The sequence below is a fragment of the Physella acuta genome, unplaced genomic scaffold (assembly GCF_028476545.2).
Source record: "Physella acuta isolate Inbredline_101_S28 unplaced genomic scaffold, ASM2847654v3 ptg000357l, whole genome shotgun sequence".
NCBI classification, from domain to species: domain Eukaryota; kingdom Metazoa; phylum Mollusca; class Gastropoda; family Physidae; genus Physella; species Physella acuta.
Genome location: NW_026731876.1, coordinates 674,542 through 694,345, shown reverse-complemented (window position 1 = coordinate 694,345; position 19,804 = coordinate 674,542). Strand labels below are relative to the sequence as shown.

Here is a 19,804-nt window from a genome sequence, read left to right as displayed (position 1 = left end):
TATTTTGTGTTTTTGGTTGTGTATTATGGTATTTAAAAAAAAGTCATCTTATTTGGCACACAGAAAATTGCCAGATATTTTGTGATTATCTGAATGATAAACATGACATGAAAAACAACAACGAGGTCTTTGAAATAGCTGAGTGTTTTATTACATCACCGATACACACATCATTTTTATATGCAAGATGTCAAGTGCAAGATGTCAAAAAGTACGTCCTTATCTACCCTCAACTTTATCTTATACACCAACATTTGTATATTTTATTAAATACAAAGTAATAAAATAGGTGTTCAAATATACAAGCAAATACTTTTCAAATGATTTAACTGATATAAGAACCACACATAACATTCAACTAGTGCAAAACATTTAATTTATGACACCAGTTTCTCAGAGTATTTGGGTAGAATGGATACATTGGACATAGTGGATAGCATGGATATAGTGACATTGTGTATATAGATGATATATGGGATAGAGTGGATATAAAGGAGAGTTACGTTACTAGAATCCACCTTCTAACACACAATCAAGTTTAATTATATTGGTCAGTTACACACACACATACATATATATACACACATACATATATACACATACGGACTTTCACAATCTACGTTTAAAAGTCATAATAAGCCATTCACACAAACATACATCCACAACAGATCCATTCGCCCAATTAGATTATTCCAGAAGTCAAGATTCCTAGTGATTCATTGGGCAGGTGAAGTAGACTTCATATGTTTTTGAACCTCGACAAGGGATGGTGTAGTCAGCACTATGCCCACTAGAAATTATAGCCAACAAGCATGATGGTTTAATTTTATTAACGTACTATATCTTCTCTACCCTACAGGGTAGACAATATAAAGGGAATTAACCCGCAACATGAGCAGCCGCTTTTTTTTAGAATCTACATTATTTTCTCATAGTAATAGACTATTTTAACATAATCCAGTTTTGATAATATCACAAGAATATTTTGGAAACTGAACAAGACAGCATAAAATCTAACAAATAAAGAAAGAAAACATTTACCTTTTCACTACAGGTTGGGTCGTGTTTAAGTTTAAACAAAATTTGTGTTTCAGCAAAAGGAAAATATTCCAACAACGACTTTTAATTTATGGAGACACTAATTTGTCACTAATATTTTTTTGGCTTAAATCGTACGTCTCGTCCTAACTCCAAATTATTTTAAACAGCTTTTTATTTAGAACTGTATTTATTTTCAATATCTGTTTATCTTTGAACTTTCTAGTTTCCATGATACAATTTTGTCAAGAAAGTTTACAAAATTTTAAATTCGCACTTTGTATGACAACTATTCCAGAAGTAGATTGCTTTACTATTAATTAATCTGTTTACAATGCCAATTATCGTAAATACTAAGATGATGAATACATAACAAATTAAATCGCATCGGTTAAAGGGAAATAACCACAAAAATAGAGTGTCACTAATGTGACACGAGTAGGTCACGTTTTAGATGGTCAAGAACAAATGGTGGATTTGAACGACGTGCGTATAAAACATTCAAACTATTTACAGACGTACGAGAAGCGAGCGTTGATGATGTATTGGCCAGCCGTACCACAAGTCGCTGTTCTGTGGCCAGGTGGCCAGAGTTGGCTGTTCTGTGGCCAGGTGGCCAGAGTTGGCTGTTCTGTGGCCAGAGTTGGCTGTTCTGTGGCCAGAGTTGGCTGTTCTGTGGCCAGAGTTGGCTGTTCTGTGGCCAGAGTTGGCTGTTCTGTGGCCAGGTGGCCAGAGTTGGCTGTTCTGTGGCCAGAGTTGGCTGTTCTGTGGCCAGGTGGCCAGAGTTGGCTGTTCTGTGGCCAGAGTTGGCTGTTCTGTGGCCAGGTGGCCAGAGTTCGCTGCCACTTGTCTGAACAGACGGCCTGACCAATCTATGCTGCTTCGGGTGGGGGAGAGGGGAGTCCAGTTTATTGTGCGTGTGTTAGAGTCAACTCTCTATGCATCAAGAAAGATGTTATTTAACAGTTTGATTTGTTGAATAGTTTTACTTGTTAGAGCCTTTAAGTAGGGAATGTTGAATCGTTGATGGTCTCGACAAAAAAAGTCTGGCCACACTCCTCTAAAAACACCTGGCAACGTCCTGATGGAACTGGGTCACCACACCTGGCTCCTGATGGAACTGGGTCACCACACCTGGCATTTTTTCTCAGGGTTCATGGGCGAGTGGCTGGGGCAGTTGAAGGCCCTGGAGAACTCTTGGCTGTTAGACACGGTACCAATCACCCTGAAATGGCAGGTTTTTGTGTGAGAGTGTGAGTCTGTCTGTCTGTCTGTCTATGTCTGTCTCTGTCTGTCTCTGTCTATCCGTCCGTCCGTCCGTCTCTCTGTCGGTCTCTGTTTGTCTGTCTGTCCGTCCGTCTGTCTGTCTGTCTTTCTGTCTGTAGTCAAAGATCGAAACTGCCAAGCGAAATTTTGATACCTTCTAACTGACCGATTCATTTCAAACTTGGCACGTGGGTTAAGAGCCAATGACAATGCAATCTTTTTAGTTATTTAAATAGTAGTGTAGTATTACATATTTTAAGAAAACATACTTTTAGTGCATTATTACATACAATCTTGATATTAAAACGTTTTTGTACTTTTTTGAAATGTCTGTACGCGTTCCTTCACTGACTGACGCTACTCACCTGTAACGGTTGTGGGTGTGACGTAAGGTCTGGATGGACGTGACGTCATTACTCACCTGTAACGGTTGTGTGTGTGACGTAAGGTCTTGATGGACGTGACGTCATTACTCACCTGTAACGGTTGTGGGTGTGACGTTGGGTCTGGATGGACGTGACGTCATTACTCACCTGTAACGGTTGTGGGTGTGACGTTGGGTCTGGATGGAAGTGATCTCATATTCAGGTGAGTAGTGACCACACCACAGCTGGTGGAGAGGGCAACAATACAGGATCAAATCATTCTATGGTTACTATACAGTTTACCACGCGAGAAACATCAGCAACGACTAAACAAAAAAAAAGTCACCTGACTAAAAAAGTCACCTGACTAAAAAAAAGTCACCTGACTAAAAAAGTCACCTGACCAAATAAAAAGTCACCTGACTAAAAAAAGTCACCTGACTAAAAAACAGTCACCTGACTAAAACAAAAAGTCACCTGACTAAAAAAAAGTCACCTGACTAAAAAAGTCACCTGACTAAAAAAAAAGTCACCTGACTAAAAAAGTCACCTGACTAAAAAAAAGTCACCTGACTAAAAAAAAGTCACCTGACTAAAAAAAAAGTCACCTGACTAAAAAAAAGTCACCTGACTAAAAAAAAGTCACCTGACTAAAAAAGTCACCTGACTAAAAAAAAGTCACCTGACTAAAGCCAAGAAAAAACAGCTGGTCATCTGTCAGTTCTAGTCCTGGCAGGGCCTGTTCAGGTGACGTCACCGCGGTCTTGTAGGCCATGTAGCTGAACTTAAGGCCGCCATTGTCCGCGATGTTCTCACCGAGGTTCAGGGTACCACGCAGCTGTAAGTAAATGACGCCATTAGCTGTAAGTAAATGACGCCATTAGCTGTAAGTAAATGACGTCATTAGCTGTAAGTAAATGACGCCATTAGCTGTAAGTAAATGACGTCATTAGCTGTAAGTAAATGACGCCATTAGCTGTAAGTAAATGACGTCATTAGCTGTAAGTAAATGACGTCATTAGCTGTAAGTAAATGACGTCATTAGCTGTAAGGAATGACGTCATTAGCTGTAAGTAAATGACGTCATTAGCTGTATGTAAATGACGTCAGTAGCTGTTTGTAAATGACGTCATTAGCTGTATGTAAATGACGTCATTAGCTGTAAGTAAATGACGCCATTAGCTGTAAGTAAATGACGCCATTAGCTGTAAGTAAATGACGTCATTAGCTGTAAGTAAATGACGTCATTAGCTGTAAGTAAATGACGTCATTAGCTGTAAGTAAATGACGTCATTAGCTTTAAGTAAATGACGTCATTAGCTGTAAGTAAATGACGCCAACTGTAGTTGGTCAGTTTACCCTACCCTGATGTCCACCTACTCACATTTTGGCCTTGTACAGTGTAGCTGCTGTACTGATCGACCATGCAGTTGGCGTTTTGACCAAAGCCTTGAGCAGAAGCCTCGGTCCAAATGTTGCCAAGGTTACCGTCTTTGTCAAAGTTTCGACCCGTGCTGTCGAACCCGTGTGTGATTTCATGACCCAGCACCATCCCGATGGTGCCGTAGATGAAAGACCTGTTCGAGTTCACAATCAATTTGTTACAACCTAAATGTATGGTCTAACTACATTTCTATCATGGTCTCACTAAAGTTGTGTCAAGGTCTCACTAAAGTTGTGTCATGGTCTCACTAATGTTGGTCTCACTACAGTTGGTCTCACTAAAGTTGTGTCATGGTCTCACTAAAGTTGTGTTAAGTTATGGTCTCACTAAAGTTGTGTCATGGTCTCACTAAAGTTGTGTTAAGTCATGGTCTCACTAAAGTTGTGTCATGGTCTCATTAATGTTGGTCTCACTAATGTTGGTCTCACTAAAGTTGTGTCGTGATCTCACTAAAGTTGTGTCGTGGTCTCACTAAAGTTGGTCTCACTACAGCTGGTCTCACTACAACAGGATGTAGGACACTCACTGAGGGTAGCTGAGCGTGAAATATGGCGGCTGCAAGATGGCGGCCAGAACCACAATGTGGTTGTTGTACATGTCGTAGTAGGCGTTGACTTCATCCGGGCTCTTGTGCCACCTGCAGGATAACCACATGGGTAGAGTGGTGGCAAAACCACATCATTTGGTGGTGATACAACCACACCGTTTTGTGGTGATACAACCACACCATTTGGTGGTGGCAATACCACATCATTTGATGGTGGCAATACCACATCATTTGATGGTGGCAAAACCACATCATTTGGTGGTGATACAACCACACCATTTGGTGGTGGCAAAACCACATCATTTGGTGGTGATACAACCACACCGTTTTGTGGTGATACAACCACACCATTTGGTGGTGGCAATACCACATCATTTGGTGGTGATACAACCACACCGTTTTGTGGTGATACAACCACACCATTTGGTGGTGGCAATACCACATCATTTGATGGTGGCAATACCACATCATTTGATGGTGGCAAAACCACACCTTTTGGTGGTGGCAAAACCACACCATTTGGTGGTGGTGATACAACCACACCATTTGGTGGTGGCAAAACCACATCATTTGGTGGTGATACAACCACACCATTTGGTGGTGGCAAAACCACATCATTTGGTGGTGATACAACCACACCATTTGGTGGTGGCAAAACCACACCATACCATTTGGTGTGAGAAACAGATGTGAAATGACCTACACACGATCAACAAACGTAAAATGACCTACACACGATCAACAAACGTGAAATGACCTACACACGATCAACAAACGTAAAATGACCTACACACGATCAACAGACGTGAAATGACCTTCACACGATCAACAAACGTGAAATGACCTACTCCGATCTGTCGTAAGGCTTGCCGTATTTTTCCATCTCCTTCGCCACCTCGCTGAAAGACACGTTAAAAAAGTTGTAGAGAAACTCCCCGTCCTTGACCTCAATAGCCTGGTAGTACCCGTCCAAGGTCACCGGGTCTAGGATCCAGTCTGGGTAGCCTACGTTCTGCGTGATGGCGTTTCCTTTCTCAACCAACCGCTGTCTCGTGACGTCATCGAGCCACGTGACGTCATCAAGGTTTGCCACAAACTGTTTCTGGATCTCATCCAAGGTCGAGACGACCTAGATCATCGACAATCTTCACTTAATTAATGACCTTCTTCTATACAACTTTAATAAGGTTAATTATAATTAGCACTAATTAAGCCGATGTAGGTGTTTGAGTGTAAGTTATGTATTAATGATCTGCTTATTGGTTACACTGACCTTGGCCTTGCTGTCTGCACGGAAGTGACCTTGGACGTAGAGCGAGGAGAGGGCGAACCCCATGTGGGTTCGGGTTTTGAGGAGGCACCGCTCGTGCCTGGGGCTGAGTACCCCCACGCCCGAGATGGCACGCTGCAGCCCCAGACTGGCCTCGGAGAAAGTGTCGGGCAGGTAGTCGGCCGAGTGGATGACCAGTTGTAGCACCATATAGTTGGCTAGCACTCTGTCGTGGACAGCACATACATACGTGTACACAGTGGGGGAGAGTGCTTTAACAGTGGGGGAGAGTGCTTTAACAGCGGGGGAGAGTGCTTTAACAGTGGGGGAGAGTGCTTTAACAGCTCATTTAATAGTGGGCTAAGTTTGTCTATATGAGACTCGACATAAATAAACTACTAAGATATTTTTAATAATACCACTAAATCAAATGTTTTTTGTCATTATATTTTATTTCCAGCGTACCAAAATAAAATCTAAATCTAACAAAGTACAAAATCTTCTGACTAGCTTATATGGATATATATATATATATATATATATATATATATATATATATATATATATATATATATATATATATATATATATATATATATATATATATATATATATATATATATATATATATATATATATACATATATATCGCTTTTATACTCACTCTTTATCAGTGCTATCAATTATAGATTTTAATTTTTCAAAATAAAATTTAGTCGCCACTACCAGCTCGTCTTCGTCCTTGAACGTCCTGAGTTCGAATCTTTTGTTGAGGTAGTTTTTTACGTTCATCTGTAGACAGAACAATTTGTTTTACATTCATCTTTAGATAGAACGTACCAGAACAAACTGAAACATCACTGGTATAACGTACCACAAAAATTATGTCGAACCAAAACGTCTAGAACTTACCCATTGGCCGATTTTATTCTGGAATTCTTTGACTGAAAATTTGTTGTTCATACTGGCAGGGTTGATAAGGTCTTCTGGTTTTTCAAAAATCTGGGGAGAGGGGGGGGGAGGTTGTGGAGGATAGAAGGTGGTAGTGGTAGGATGTAGCGACGCCACTTGAATTGGTAGAACTAATAAAGGATTCGAAAATTTTTAAATATTCTCTTACATCTATATACTCCTTAATGTTTAAATCAATGTTTGTATTCATTTTGTTTTTACGAAACATTACACAGAATTCTTTTTTTTTTGTCGTAAAAAGGAGAGAGATGGTGACATGATTAGATGGTGACATAATTAGATAGTATCGTGACTATATTGTTATACGATTAGATGGTGACATAATTAGATGGTGACACAATTAGATGACTATATTGTTATACGATTAGATGGTGAAATGATTGGATGATAGCAAAACTTATCCCTTTGAATAAGACCGGATGTGTATACCGCGTGCTATCGTCCTTGACAGTACTTACTCCTGCTAGACGTTTCTCAAACTCGGCCACCTCCGTCATCTTCCGTCTGACATGCGCCTGGGTCCCACCCAACAGCTGGCCGAGCTGGACATAGGTGTCCAGTAGGGCCGTGAAGTAGGCAGAGTTGTTGTACATGGCGAACGTCAGCAAAACGCCTGACTGGCTCAGCTGTCAAATACATCAGATTCGATTACAACTGTCGGATCAAATACATCACATTCGATTACAACTGTGGGTCTTTAAGGGAAATCACAATCGATTACAACTGTGGGATCTTCTGGGGAAATCAGATTCGATTACAACTGTGCGATCTTCAATATAAAATCAGATTTCCTCATCCGATCAAGTTGACATGAAAACAGAAAATCTTTCGTCTAGTGAGTAATGTTTCATCAAACACCAACAGATGCTCTACCTACAAACAACGGCGTAGTTGTGGGGTGGGGGTGGGGAAGCTGAACCAGGGGCCAATGTTTCTATCAGACCGCCACACACAAACAGGTGCTCTAACTACAAACAGAGGCGTCGTTAGGGGTGGGGTAAATCTTTCTATCAGACCCCCACACACACACACAAACAGGTGCTCTAACTACAAACAGATGCATCGTTAGGGGTGGGGTAAATCTTTCTATCAGACCCCCCCCCCCCCCCACACACAGATGCGCCACCTACAAAGAGGACGTGTTTTGTGCTGTTCTCGAAATCTTTCTTGACGTTGAGCTTGAAGAGGGGGTTGATGTCGTACTGGTGCAGGTATACCAGGGAGTTCTCCAGGCTCCAGGTCGTGTTGACCCACTTGGTCAGCCCTGTAGTGCTCACCGTCCAGGAGCCCATCTGATCTATCATCTGGGGGGGGGGGGGGATACAGGAACCAGGTCAGTTCAACGCAGTACATTTGTACAATATAGTCTACGATTATATATATAAAACTACGCAAGACCAGCAAGTGTTATACTTTGACTCACCTGCAAGAGTCGAGTGACTCCTTGAGATTTTATGTTCGACTCATTCATACACGATCTGTACAAGGCCTTGACCTTAGCAATGGCGCTTGAACTTCGACCCTGAAGGTCCACCCCAGGAGACTCTAAAATCTTAAAAGAAACATATTTTCATCGTTTATGGTCGTATTCAGTCGATATCCACAAGCTTACAAGCACAGAATGGCACGATGATTGTTGTTTGATTACCACGTTCCGACCTAACAGCTAAATACTGTTGGCCTTTGAAAATATTTTTGTGATAAAATCTATTTTGTGAAGTTTATCTTAAAATTAACTTTGAATGTTTTCATCCATTGTTTGGCGAATAACCTTCAGCAGAAGAAAGACGATGTTCTAGTCAACAATGTTCTAGTCAACAATGTTCTAGTGAACAATGTTCTCGTCAACAATGTTCTAGTCAACAATGTTCTAGTCAACAATGTTCTAGCAAACAATGTTCTAGTCAACAATGTTCTAGTCAACAATGTTCTAGTCAACAATGTTCTAGTCAAGTCAACAATGTTCTAGTCAACAATGTTCTAGTCAACAATGTTCTAGTCAACAATGTTATAGTCAATGTTCTAGTCAACAATGTTCTAGTCAACAAAGTTCTAGTCAACAATGTTCTAGTCAACAATGTTCTAGTCAACAAAGTTCTAGTGAACAATATTCTAGTCAACAATATTCTAGTCAACAATGTTCTAGTCAACAATATTCTAGTCAACAATGTTCTAGTCAACAAAGTTCTAGTCAACAATGTTCTAGTCAACAATATTCTAGTCAACAAAGTTCTAGTGAACAATATTCTAGTCAACAATATTCTAGTCAACAATGTTCTAGTCAACAATATTCTAGTCAACAATGTTCTAGTCAACAATGTTCTAGTCAAGTCAACAATATTCTAGTCGACAATGTTCTAGTCAACAATGTTCTAGTCAAGTCAACAATGTTCTAGTCAACAATGTTCTAGTCAACAATGTTCTAGTCAACAATGTTCTAGTCAACAATGTTCTAGTCAACAATGTTCTAGTCAAGTCAACAATATTCTAGTCAACAATGTTCTAGTCAACAATGTTCTAGTCAAGTCAACAATGTTCTAGTCAACAATGTTCTAGTCAACAATGTTCTAGTCAACAAAGTTCTTGTCACCTCCTGGAAGATCTGGTTATTTTTAGCAGCCAGTTCGTCGGCCGTGTCCCACTTGTTCTTGTCTAGGGGTCGCCGTGACTTTTGGAGCCACCCCCCACAGGCGTACAGATACATGTCCTGGCAGGGGTCGACGCTCTGGTTCATCTTGTCCAGGATGTAGGCGCTGGTCCCCACACATGTGGGGGTCATACAGATCTGGGGGGTAGAAGTCAGTGGAACGGTGAGGTTTATGGGCTAGAGAATTCTTCAAACACAGCAACATACGTGACACGGATATGTGACATAGCAATACGACTGTTTCGGTGCCTTTCGTGCAAGGTAGTTTTATTAAGCCAAATCTTCGCAACACGAATTTAAGGGCCTCTAAATTTTGTTTTACAAAAGATAATTTTAAGATGACTTTTAATCGTACAACTAAAATGTCAACCTGAATGTTTCAATCACAAGCTTTCTTTTTTTTTCATTTAGGACGCCGTGGCCTTAAGGTAAAGCATACGATTCGAGTTCGAATCCCGGCTTATTGTCAACAGAACCTCCCAGAGTGCATCCAGCTGTCTGGGGAACGGAAAGGCGGCTGGGCATAGTGTTGACCACGCTATCCCTTCAAATTTCGAGATCGCTGAAACACGTGAACTCTACTCTACCTGCCACACTCAACCTACCAAACTTTACTCAACCTACCAAACTGTACTCAACCTACCAAACAAAAATCGCCCAAATATGAGTTCTTCCCCGTGAAATGATTTTTAAAGCAGCTACTCTCTAGTGTGAATATCCTCTGTCATCACTTCTTGCTTGAACGTTGTTTACTTTCAGCGACTCTACTTCAAATAACAATTTTCTTCCGATACACTAACGGTTTCATCTATAGCCAGCTAAAAACCTCAAACTAAACCTCCTAAATACAACCTAGAGAAACCTGTTTATGTTGCCGCTTGTGTTTATAAACTGATCCGGATAACTGCCGCGGAAAAAAATGAACAGGTAGCTCTTTAGACACAGTGCTTCCGATTTTAATGATTTTAATGGGGTCCCAATTTTGCTCTGGAATGGCCTTGTTTTTTCGAAATTTTGTTTTTTTATTTTTACATTTGTTTTACCAGTGACTGAATGTTTTAATGAAGTCGTGTTTTATTTAATTAGATGTTTTAATGTACACTTACATGGGATAATTTCCTCCAATTACCTCATGTTTAGACAGTTGCACCTACACGCAGCTGTCATTTTTTACGTCAGAAATTGGCTATTTACCGTGAGATATGCATCGCATGATACAAATGTTGCTACAAAATGTTGCTACAAAAGTCCCTACAAAATGTTGCTACAATAGGTCGCTACAAATGCTGCTACAAATGTTACTACAAAATGTTGCTACAAATGTTGCTACAAAATGTTGCTACAAAATGTTGCTACAAAATGTTGCTACAAAATGTTGCTACAATAGGTCGCTACAAATGCTGCTACAAATGTTGCTACAACTGTTGCTACAAATGTTGCTACAAAATGTTGCAACAAATTGTTGTACAGAATGCCTCTACAAAATGTCGCTACAAAAAGTCGCTACAAATGTTGCAACAAATTGTTGCAGCAAATTGTTCTACAGAATGTCCCTACAAAATGTTGCTACAAAATGTTGCTACAAATTTTGCTACAAATGCTGCTACAAATGTTGCTACAAACTTTTGCTACAAATTGTCGCCCCAATCAAACACGTTGCCTTAATGCCTGACTATGGAGCACTCCCCCCCCCCCCCCCACACGTGAGTTGCTATTGTTCTAGCTGTAGTGCTGACCCACATCTGTTAAGGCGGGAGCTTATTTGGATGACGTTAACAATAGAAGAGCTCGCGTATCAACATATGAGAGTGTACTGGGGGGGGGGGGGGGGACCACAATTTAAATCCGCGTCGGCTGTTATCACTAGTTTATAATAGGAATATCGTTGTCAGTCATATCAGAAGAAAAGAATTATTTATTTATTTATTTTTAGCTTTCTATAGATTTGCATTTAGAATCCGAGTAAATAAAGTTAATTAGGTTCAGTATTATTTGAAAAATTAATTAGCATTCAATTAAAAAAAATGTCTTAAAAAAACACCGTGATATTTATTTTAATTGACGTTTCTGATATTTAACTAATTAAGACTGTTATTGTTAGCCTTTACCGACGTCAGAGTGTGTGTCTCTCTGCCTGTCCGTCCGTCTGTCTCTCCATCTATCTTTTCTTCTGTCCATCCACCCATTTGTCTCTGTGTCCGTCTGTCAGTCTTTGTTTGCCTGTTTATTGGTATATTTTTCTGTGTTTAAGTTTGTCTGTTCGTCTGTTCGTCTGTTTGTCTTTCTCTATTTGCCATCCTGTTCATGTGACTGTATGACTGTTTGTCTGTTTGTCTGTTTGTGTTTGAGTGGATTTTCTGTCAAATATTATAATTGAAATTCGATCCACTTCCGATTCAGGAATTTTGATATTTTAAAATAAAAATTTCTCTGCCAAGACAGCGCAATAATAGCTAATTGTTTCAATCAAATTAGATGTTTTATTCGCAATAAAAAATATTGTATAGATTACACCATTCAGTATTAAAAAAATCACTCATCAGTCGTGTGAGTGAGGTGAGTTTTGTTTTCACATCTGCGAGCTGTCAGATAACTGTCATTTAAAATGTAAGTAAAAGCTGAATAAAACAGTTCAAGTAGTATGCAATTGTTATACTTTATGTGACAAAGTTACCAAGAAGATAACCTCGCCCATCCACACCCTTGAAACATACACAAAACTCGGCTTCCGTTTAACCCCCTCCCCCTTTTCTCAATTTGATATTATAAAGAAGGGGTGGGCGTGGTGGGAACTAGATTTGTGCTGTGCAGTGCAGTTGACATACCATTTTCCAACTGAAGACTTGGTCGCCTAGTATGTTGCTTTTTTAAAAGATTGTTCCAAGCGCTGGCTAGCAGAATCGAGAGTATAGCAGCTTACAAGTAGGTTTTGGGTTCAGGAACGATTAGAAATAGTTTTGTTTGTTTAGCTTATAGTGCCCATGGAATTAATGCTATAAGTTCAAACGCTTTATATCTTAGTTATGGTTAAGGGTTAGAGTTAGGGGTTATTAGGGTTAGGGTTTGAGTTTAGTGGTTAAGTGTTAGTGGTTATGGTTAGGGGTTAGGGGTCAAGGGCTAAGGGCTAGGGGCTACGACTAAGGTTAAATATGGATAAATGGTGTATATATATATATATATATATATATATATATATATATATATATATATATATATATATATATATATATATATATATATATACATATATATATATATATATATACTTCTTGTGATGTTGATAAAAGCGAAGGGTAGGGAGTGGCGCTACAGAGAAGGTCGTCCCAATTACTGGGCTTGTGAATTGACCTACATAATAATAACGTATTCGCTGAATGGCCGGAGTTCTACGATAGGGGGGGGTGGGTGGATGTGGGTGGGTGGTAGGGGAGGGAAGGGGTGGATAACTTGTGGAGAATGTTGACGCCGTTTGTAATTTGGTATTTGGAGGGCGGAGAGAAATGGGTTTGGGCAATGTTTAATTATAGCTGCACCCTGCAATACCACGGGTGACGTCACACAGACCACAATATATGTATACCTTCATGATATACACACAAAAAACCGGGAGTGATCTCCTCTAAATATTCTCGAATATTCTTATATAACACTACGGGGATGGCAACTCGGGATATGGACATGATTTTTAATCCATTTTTAATTACTTGAACTTTTAAAATATAATAGAATCTCGTAGAAAAAAGAATTGCGCACCAAGTGATCGCCAAACAATATGTAGATAATAGAGCAGAATATTAATAGTACTTTAGAAATTCACATGCGTTTTTTGAGAAATCGGAAATAGCGTAAAGTAATACTTTCGATCTTAAACAGTACTCAAGTTTTCGTGTTCACACAAAAATAGAGTGAAGAACCACTTCCGTTTACCGGAAATCTCTCAAAAGTTGATAGTAACCATTGTGTTACCGATTTGTGAAATTTCATTCACCTAAATAGGTGCTCCACTTATTGACTTTTGAGAAACCGGAAGCAGAGTAACTACGACTTCCGGTTAACGGAAATCTCTCAAAATTGACAGGAAATTACGAATTCTATATAACACTTGTATAGGAAATGTTGTAAATACCCACTGAAGCGGTGATCAAGTTATTATGTTCACAAACACATACACACAGACACATACACAGACATACATACAGACATACACACAGACACATACAAACACATACACACAGACACATACACAGACATACATACAGACATACACACAGACAAGTGGAAAAAATTGCAACCCCAAGCCCTGCTAGTTATGGCCTACCCACCAACTGAAACAACCAATTACCTGCGACCTAATCTACAGGTCTATCAACTAATGACCTAATCTACAGGTCTATCAACTAATGACCTAATCTACAGGTCTATCAACTTATGACCTAATCTACAGGTCTATCAACTTATGACCTAATCTACAGGTCTATCAACTTATGACCTAATCTACAGGTCTATCAACTAATGACCTAATCTACAGGTCTATCAACTAATGACCTAATCTATAGGTCTATCAACTTATGACCTAATCCACAGGTCTATCAACTTATGACCTAATCTACAGGTCTATCAACTAATGACCTAATCTACAGGTCTATCAACTTATGACCTAATCTACAGGTCTATCAACTTATGACCTAATCTACAGGTCTATCAACTTATGACCTAATCTACAGGTCTATCAACTAATGACCTAATCTACAGGTCTATCAACTAATGACCTAATCTACAGGTCTATCAACTAATGACCTAATCTACAGGTCTATCAACTAATGACCTAATCTATAGGTCTATCAACTTATGACCTAATCCACAGGTCTATTAACTTATGACCTAATCTATAGGTCTATCAACTTATGACCTAATCCACAGGTCTATCAACTTATGACCTAATCTACAAGTCTATCAACTAATGACCTAATCTACAGGTCTATCAACTAATGACCTAATCTACAGGTCTATCAACTTATGACCTAATCTACAGGTCTATCAACTAATGACCTAATCTACAGGTCTATCAACTTATGACCTAACACAGGTCTATCAACTAATGACCTAATCTACAGGTCTATCAACTTATGACCTTATCTACAGGTCTATCATCTAATGACCTAATTTACCAGTCTATCAACTAATGACCTAATCTACAGGTCTATCAACCAATGACATAACACAGGTCTATCAACTAATGACCTAAGACAGGTCTATCAACCAATGACCTAATCTATAGGTCTATCAACCAATGACCTAATCTACAGGTCTATCAACCAATGACCTAACATAGGTCTATCAACCAATGACCTAATCTACAGGTCTATCAACCAATGACCTAACATAGGTCTATCAACCAATGACCTAACTCACAGGTGTATCAACCAATGACCTAACATAGGTCTATCAACCAATGACCTAACTCACAGGTGTATCAACCAATGACCTAACATAGGTCTATCAAACAATGACCTAATCTACAGGTCTATCAACCAATGACCTAACATAGGTCTATCAACCAATGACCTAACATAGGTCTATCAACCAATGACCTAATCTACAGGTCTATCAACCAATGACCTAAAACAGGTCTATCAACCAATGACCTAACATAGGTCTATCAACCAATGACCTAACACAGGTCTATCAACCAATGACCTAATCTACAGGTCTATCAACCAATGACCTTACACAGGTGTATCAACCAATGACCTTACACAGGTGTATCAACCAATGACCTAACATAGGTCTATCAACTAATGACCTTACTCACAGGTCTATCAACCAATGACCTTACCTGCCGCCCGTCCTTACTCCTGGCGACGCCATCTGACGTCTGCCCACCGAGGCGGACCCCGACAACGACGAGGGCGATGACGAGGGCGATAACGACCACCCCGAGCACGATGGCCAGGACCTTCAGTGCGCAGGATCCACCCATGCACGTGCTTTTCGTGCCGTCCTCAACCAGCGATAAGCTGCCTTTAACCATGTCCGAGAGGTACTCACTCCAACGTCTGACTAGACGAGGTTACTGTCCGTGAGTGCCATCCAGTGACGACCCGCTCTAGGCGGAAGGTAAGCGTCAAGTGCTCGCTGCACGCCGCTGGCCTGAGATCTAGGCTACACTAGGCCAGCCTGTAAGTGGGGCGGGTGTGGGTTGCTCACACTGGACTGGTGGGGGGGGGGGGAGGTTAGCGGGGTTACATTTTTGGGTTAGTGGCTGGTTAGTGGAGGGTAAGTGGCTGGTTAGTGGAGAGTTAGTGGCTGGTTAGTGGCTGGTTAGTGGAGAGTTAGTAGCTGGTTAGTGGCTGGTTGAGTGGCTGGTTATTTGAGGGTTAGTGGCTGGTTAGTGGAAGGTTAGTGGAGGGTTAGTGGAGGGTTAGTGGAGGGTTAGTGGAGGGTTAATAGCTGGTTAGTGGAGGGTTAGTGGCTGGTTAGTGGCTGGTTAGTGGAGGGTTAGTGGCTGGTTAGTGGAGGGTTAGTGGCTGGAAGTCCTACAGTATTAGGAGTTTTGCAAAATTTCCCGACAAAATTGAGAGAAAACTCTGGAAATCAAAAAAATTGAAAAGAAAAAAAAATTCTTACGAAATTTCGATTTTTTAAGACAGAGCCATAACATGTGGCATTTTAACAGCAGAAATTAGGGAAATAGAAAATACCTGAATTATACTTGAAACTATTATCGATACAATTCTCTATTTAGGTAAACAGGGATTGGCGTGCGTGTGTGTGTGTGTGTGATATTTCATATATAAGTATAACATCAAATTTATAGTTCTGTATTAACTTTTTAGCAATTTCCAGTCACCGAAAGTGGAACTTATTTTACTTTCCAAAAGCCTATAACTTGAGTACTGTCTCAGACTAAATTTCACATATATAAGTAAAACATCTTCTGTCAAATTTTGAGTATTTTCCATTTACCGGAAGAAGTACTTTTCGCTATTCCCAATTTCTCAAAAAACGCATATGAATTTATAAAGTACTAATATTCCGCACTATTATAAACATAGTGTTTGCTGTTCACTTAGTGCGCAATGCTTTGTTCTACCATATTCTGTTCTACACGTCAGTGTGTTACACACCAACGAGGCACTGTGTAAACATCACTCGCTTTATAAATGCCCTTTTGTACGAGAAGGTTTCTAAAAATACCCTCACGGTTAAAATAAACAGCATCCGGTAATTATGAAATCATAATGTCATAATGTCGGTTTTTTCTCTCGTTGTTTCGTATATATATATATATATATATATATATATATATATATATATATATATATATATATATATATATATATATATATATATATATATATATATATATATGAATGTTTCCTTTCCTAATCCATAATTTTAACGTAATGCGAATCTTTAACAGTAACCTGCAGACAAACTTAAACTTAAAACCCATACCGAATTTGCGAATACCAAACATTACATACAGATAGATTAAGTGTAACCATAACCCAACTTAACAATCAACATTTGCGATTCGAGAAAAATACATTCAAGTGTCGTGATTTAGAATGAAAGAGAATTGACGGAGTTTTATATAGGCCTAATTGTAAGAGTAATTTACACGTCGAGTGATAAAGTTTAAATACGGATGGGTTTAAGATTTATTTTGTGAATTAGCAGCATATATACTTTTTACCATGCGGGTATTCTAAATACAATTTTTCGTCAAAAGTTTATGCTCTAAGTTATCGCCCTTCTTCGAAAACTAAAAATAAAATAACATTTTCTTTAAAGTTATTTAGGTCAAGTTAAGGTAGGGTTGAAACGTCTGATGTTAAGAAAAATTAGCAAAATCAAGCTTAATGAATCTTAATTAAATTGGATGGTGAAAATGTTTGTTTGGCGTTAGATACGCTTCCTTTTGATTAATACCTCCCGCTAATTGGGTCACGTGTTCGTGGAACATCTGATTATCAACACACTCATACGTGACACAATCAGTGCTCAACATCGTCAAGGTTTGTTGATATTACTCGCACTTATCTCGTCCCGTGGGGGGGGGGGGGGTGGGGGGAATTAACCCGGGGGATGGGGGGGGGCATGCCATAGATCAGATGAAGCTTGGGCATGCTGACAACATGAGGTTTATGTACACATGATGGACTGCAGGTCAAATCTTGACTTGGACTTCAAATCTTGACTTGGACTTCAAATCTTGACTTGGACTTCAAATCTTGACTTGGACATCAAATCTTGACTTGGACATCAAATCTTGACTTGGAGTTCAAATCTTGACTTAGAGCATAAATCTTGACTTGAAGCGACTTGGACTTTGGTAGACTAAACCAAAAAAAAAATTCATTTTGAGACGAGTCATTCGAAACACACCAAAAAAGATATGGAGTTCTTTCGTCGGCATGAAGCTAGTTGCACACATCAGAGACTTGATCGAACAGGAAGTTTTCACTAAGGAAACACGGCATTAGTCCAAGCATCATATGGCTGTCAAAAGGAAATGTGAATCGTGTTTTTGAACTGAAAGATGTAAACAAGTTCTTTGGAGTGCAATGGAAACAAGACCTTTTGATATACTTTAAGAAGTGGTTGGACAGTGTAGCATACCTAGCAAAGACGTTTTGATATACTTTAAGAAGTGGTTGGACAGTGTAGCATACCTAGCAAAGACGTTTTGATATACTTTAAGAAGTGGTTGGACAGTGTAGCATACCTAGCAAAGACCTTTTGATATACTTTAAGAAGTGGTTGGACAGTCTAGCATACCTAGCAAAGACCTTTTGATATACTTTAAGAAGTGGTTGGACAGTGTAGCATACCTAGCAAAGACGTTTTGATATACTTTAAGAAGTGGTTGGACAGTGTAGCATACCTAGCAAAGACGTTTTGATATACTTTAAGAAGTGGTTGGACAGTATAGCATACCTAGCAAAGACCTTTTGATATACTTTAAGAAGTGGTTGGACAGTCTAGCATACCTAGCAAAGACCTTTTGATATACTTTAAGAAGTGGTTGAACAGTGTAGCCTACCTAGCAGATATATTCAAACACAAAATAGGCTTAACCTGAAGCTTCAGGGAAAACAAACGAATATTATCTCTTTTTTTTATCAAAGCTGCAAAGAAAAATAAATCTTGGAAATTTCCATGTCTGAGGAACAGAGGTGTAGCGATGGGGGGAGGGGGGGGCAGGGGGGTACATATGTCCCCGGGCGCCGACCTTAGGGGGCGCCAAAATGGGTTGTATAAACAAATTAAAATGTAATTTTAGCTGCATTTTTGCATTATAAACAGTTTGAGGGGGGTGCAAATCAAAAGTTTGAGGGGGGGGGGTGCATATCGAAAGTTTGAGGGGGGGGGGGGGTGCAAATCAAATTTGCTCCCGAGGGGGGCGCCAAATTGAAAGTTTGTCCCCGGGCGCCTGGAAGGGTCGCTACGCCTCTGCTGAGGAACTCGGCAGTGTGGTAGATGAATCTGTGAGATAAATAAAAAGACTTCTGGGCATCTTGAATCTCTTAATATAACAAATATAAAAAACATTTAGCACGCTTTTTTAAATGCACTGAAAATTTGCTTTTTTTCATAAAAGCTTTGGTTGCTAAAATACGTGAAAGATCTCATAAAAGAAAGCAAATCAGTTTTAATGTTCTTATTTTCAGTGCATTTAAAAGCTTCCTATTAGAAAGGTTTTTTATATTGATTTTCTACTTTTCAGTAATTCATAATCTATAATAATCTATATCTCCCATGCTGCAACTAAAAATATTTGCTTCAAAACACTATCAGTAACTCGTGAAAGATAATTATCCCCCCCCCCCCCGGAAAAGCAGCCATTGTGACGACAGTTTACAGACGACAGCAACCAGATCAAGTAGATCTTATTACCTCCCCTAGTTTCAGATTATTAAAAACTTTATTATCTCCCCCTAACAGCCTTCACTAAATCGACCGTCTCTACAATTGTAAATATTCTCGTGAACCACAGCTCACCAGACTGTTAAGGCAATCGCGTCTAGCTATTTAACTCCCCTTCTGTTATTGAATATAGTAATATATGGAGTGATTTAATTGTGTTATCTCCCCTTAGTTTCGAAACAGTTCAGTTGATTTTTAATGACTAATTAAACATCTAGTTCAATTAAAAATTTTTAGACTTATATTCTCATGGAAGTGGAAATGTGTCAAAATTGAGTTACAAGATTTGCCACAAACTCACAAACAAACAAACAAACGTTTT

At 39.3% G+C, this 19,804-nt stretch overlaps 1 protein-coding gene across 1 annotated transcript; it reads right to left on the bottom strand.

Annotated features, from left to right (window-relative positions):
* Positions 1-248: 248 nt before the first annotated feature.
* LOC131941342 (endothelin-converting enzyme 1) lies at positions 249-15,665 on the bottom strand. Its single transcript, XM_059300567.1, has 14 exons — positions 15,386-15,665; positions 9,493-9,687; positions 8,326-8,454; positions 8,033-8,206; positions 7,361-7,528; positions 6,843-6,932; positions 6,595-6,722; positions 5,934-6,156; positions 5,509-5,789; positions 4,640-4,750; positions 4,054-4,246; positions 3,352-3,507; positions 2,838-2,914; positions 249-2,263 (listed from the first exon to the last, which is right to left on the bottom strand). Exons 1-14 carry the CDS (start codon positions 15,578-15,580, stop codon positions 2,164-2,166), a joined length of 2,220 nt encoding a protein of 739 aa, XP_059156550.1. The 5' UTR covers positions 15,581-15,665; the 3' UTR covers positions 249-2,163.
* Between the last annotated feature and the right edge of the window lie 4,139 nt (positions 15,666-19,804).

Excerpts from the sequence above, each read along its gene's own strand:
- LOC131941342 (XM_059300567.1), bottom strand. The coding sequence starts at position 15,580 with ATGGTTAAAGGCAGCTTATCGCTGGTTGAGGACGGCACGAAAAGCACG. Across the intron at positions 6,933-7,360 it reads TTGAGAAACGTCTAGCAGGA|ATTTTTGAAAAACCAGAAGA; the intron begins GTAAGTACTGTC and ends CCCTCTCCCCAG. Across the intron at positions 3,508-4,053 it reads ACACTGTACAAGGCCAAAAT|CTGCGTGGTACCCTGAACCT; the intron begins GTGAGTAGGTGG and ends ATTTACTTACAG.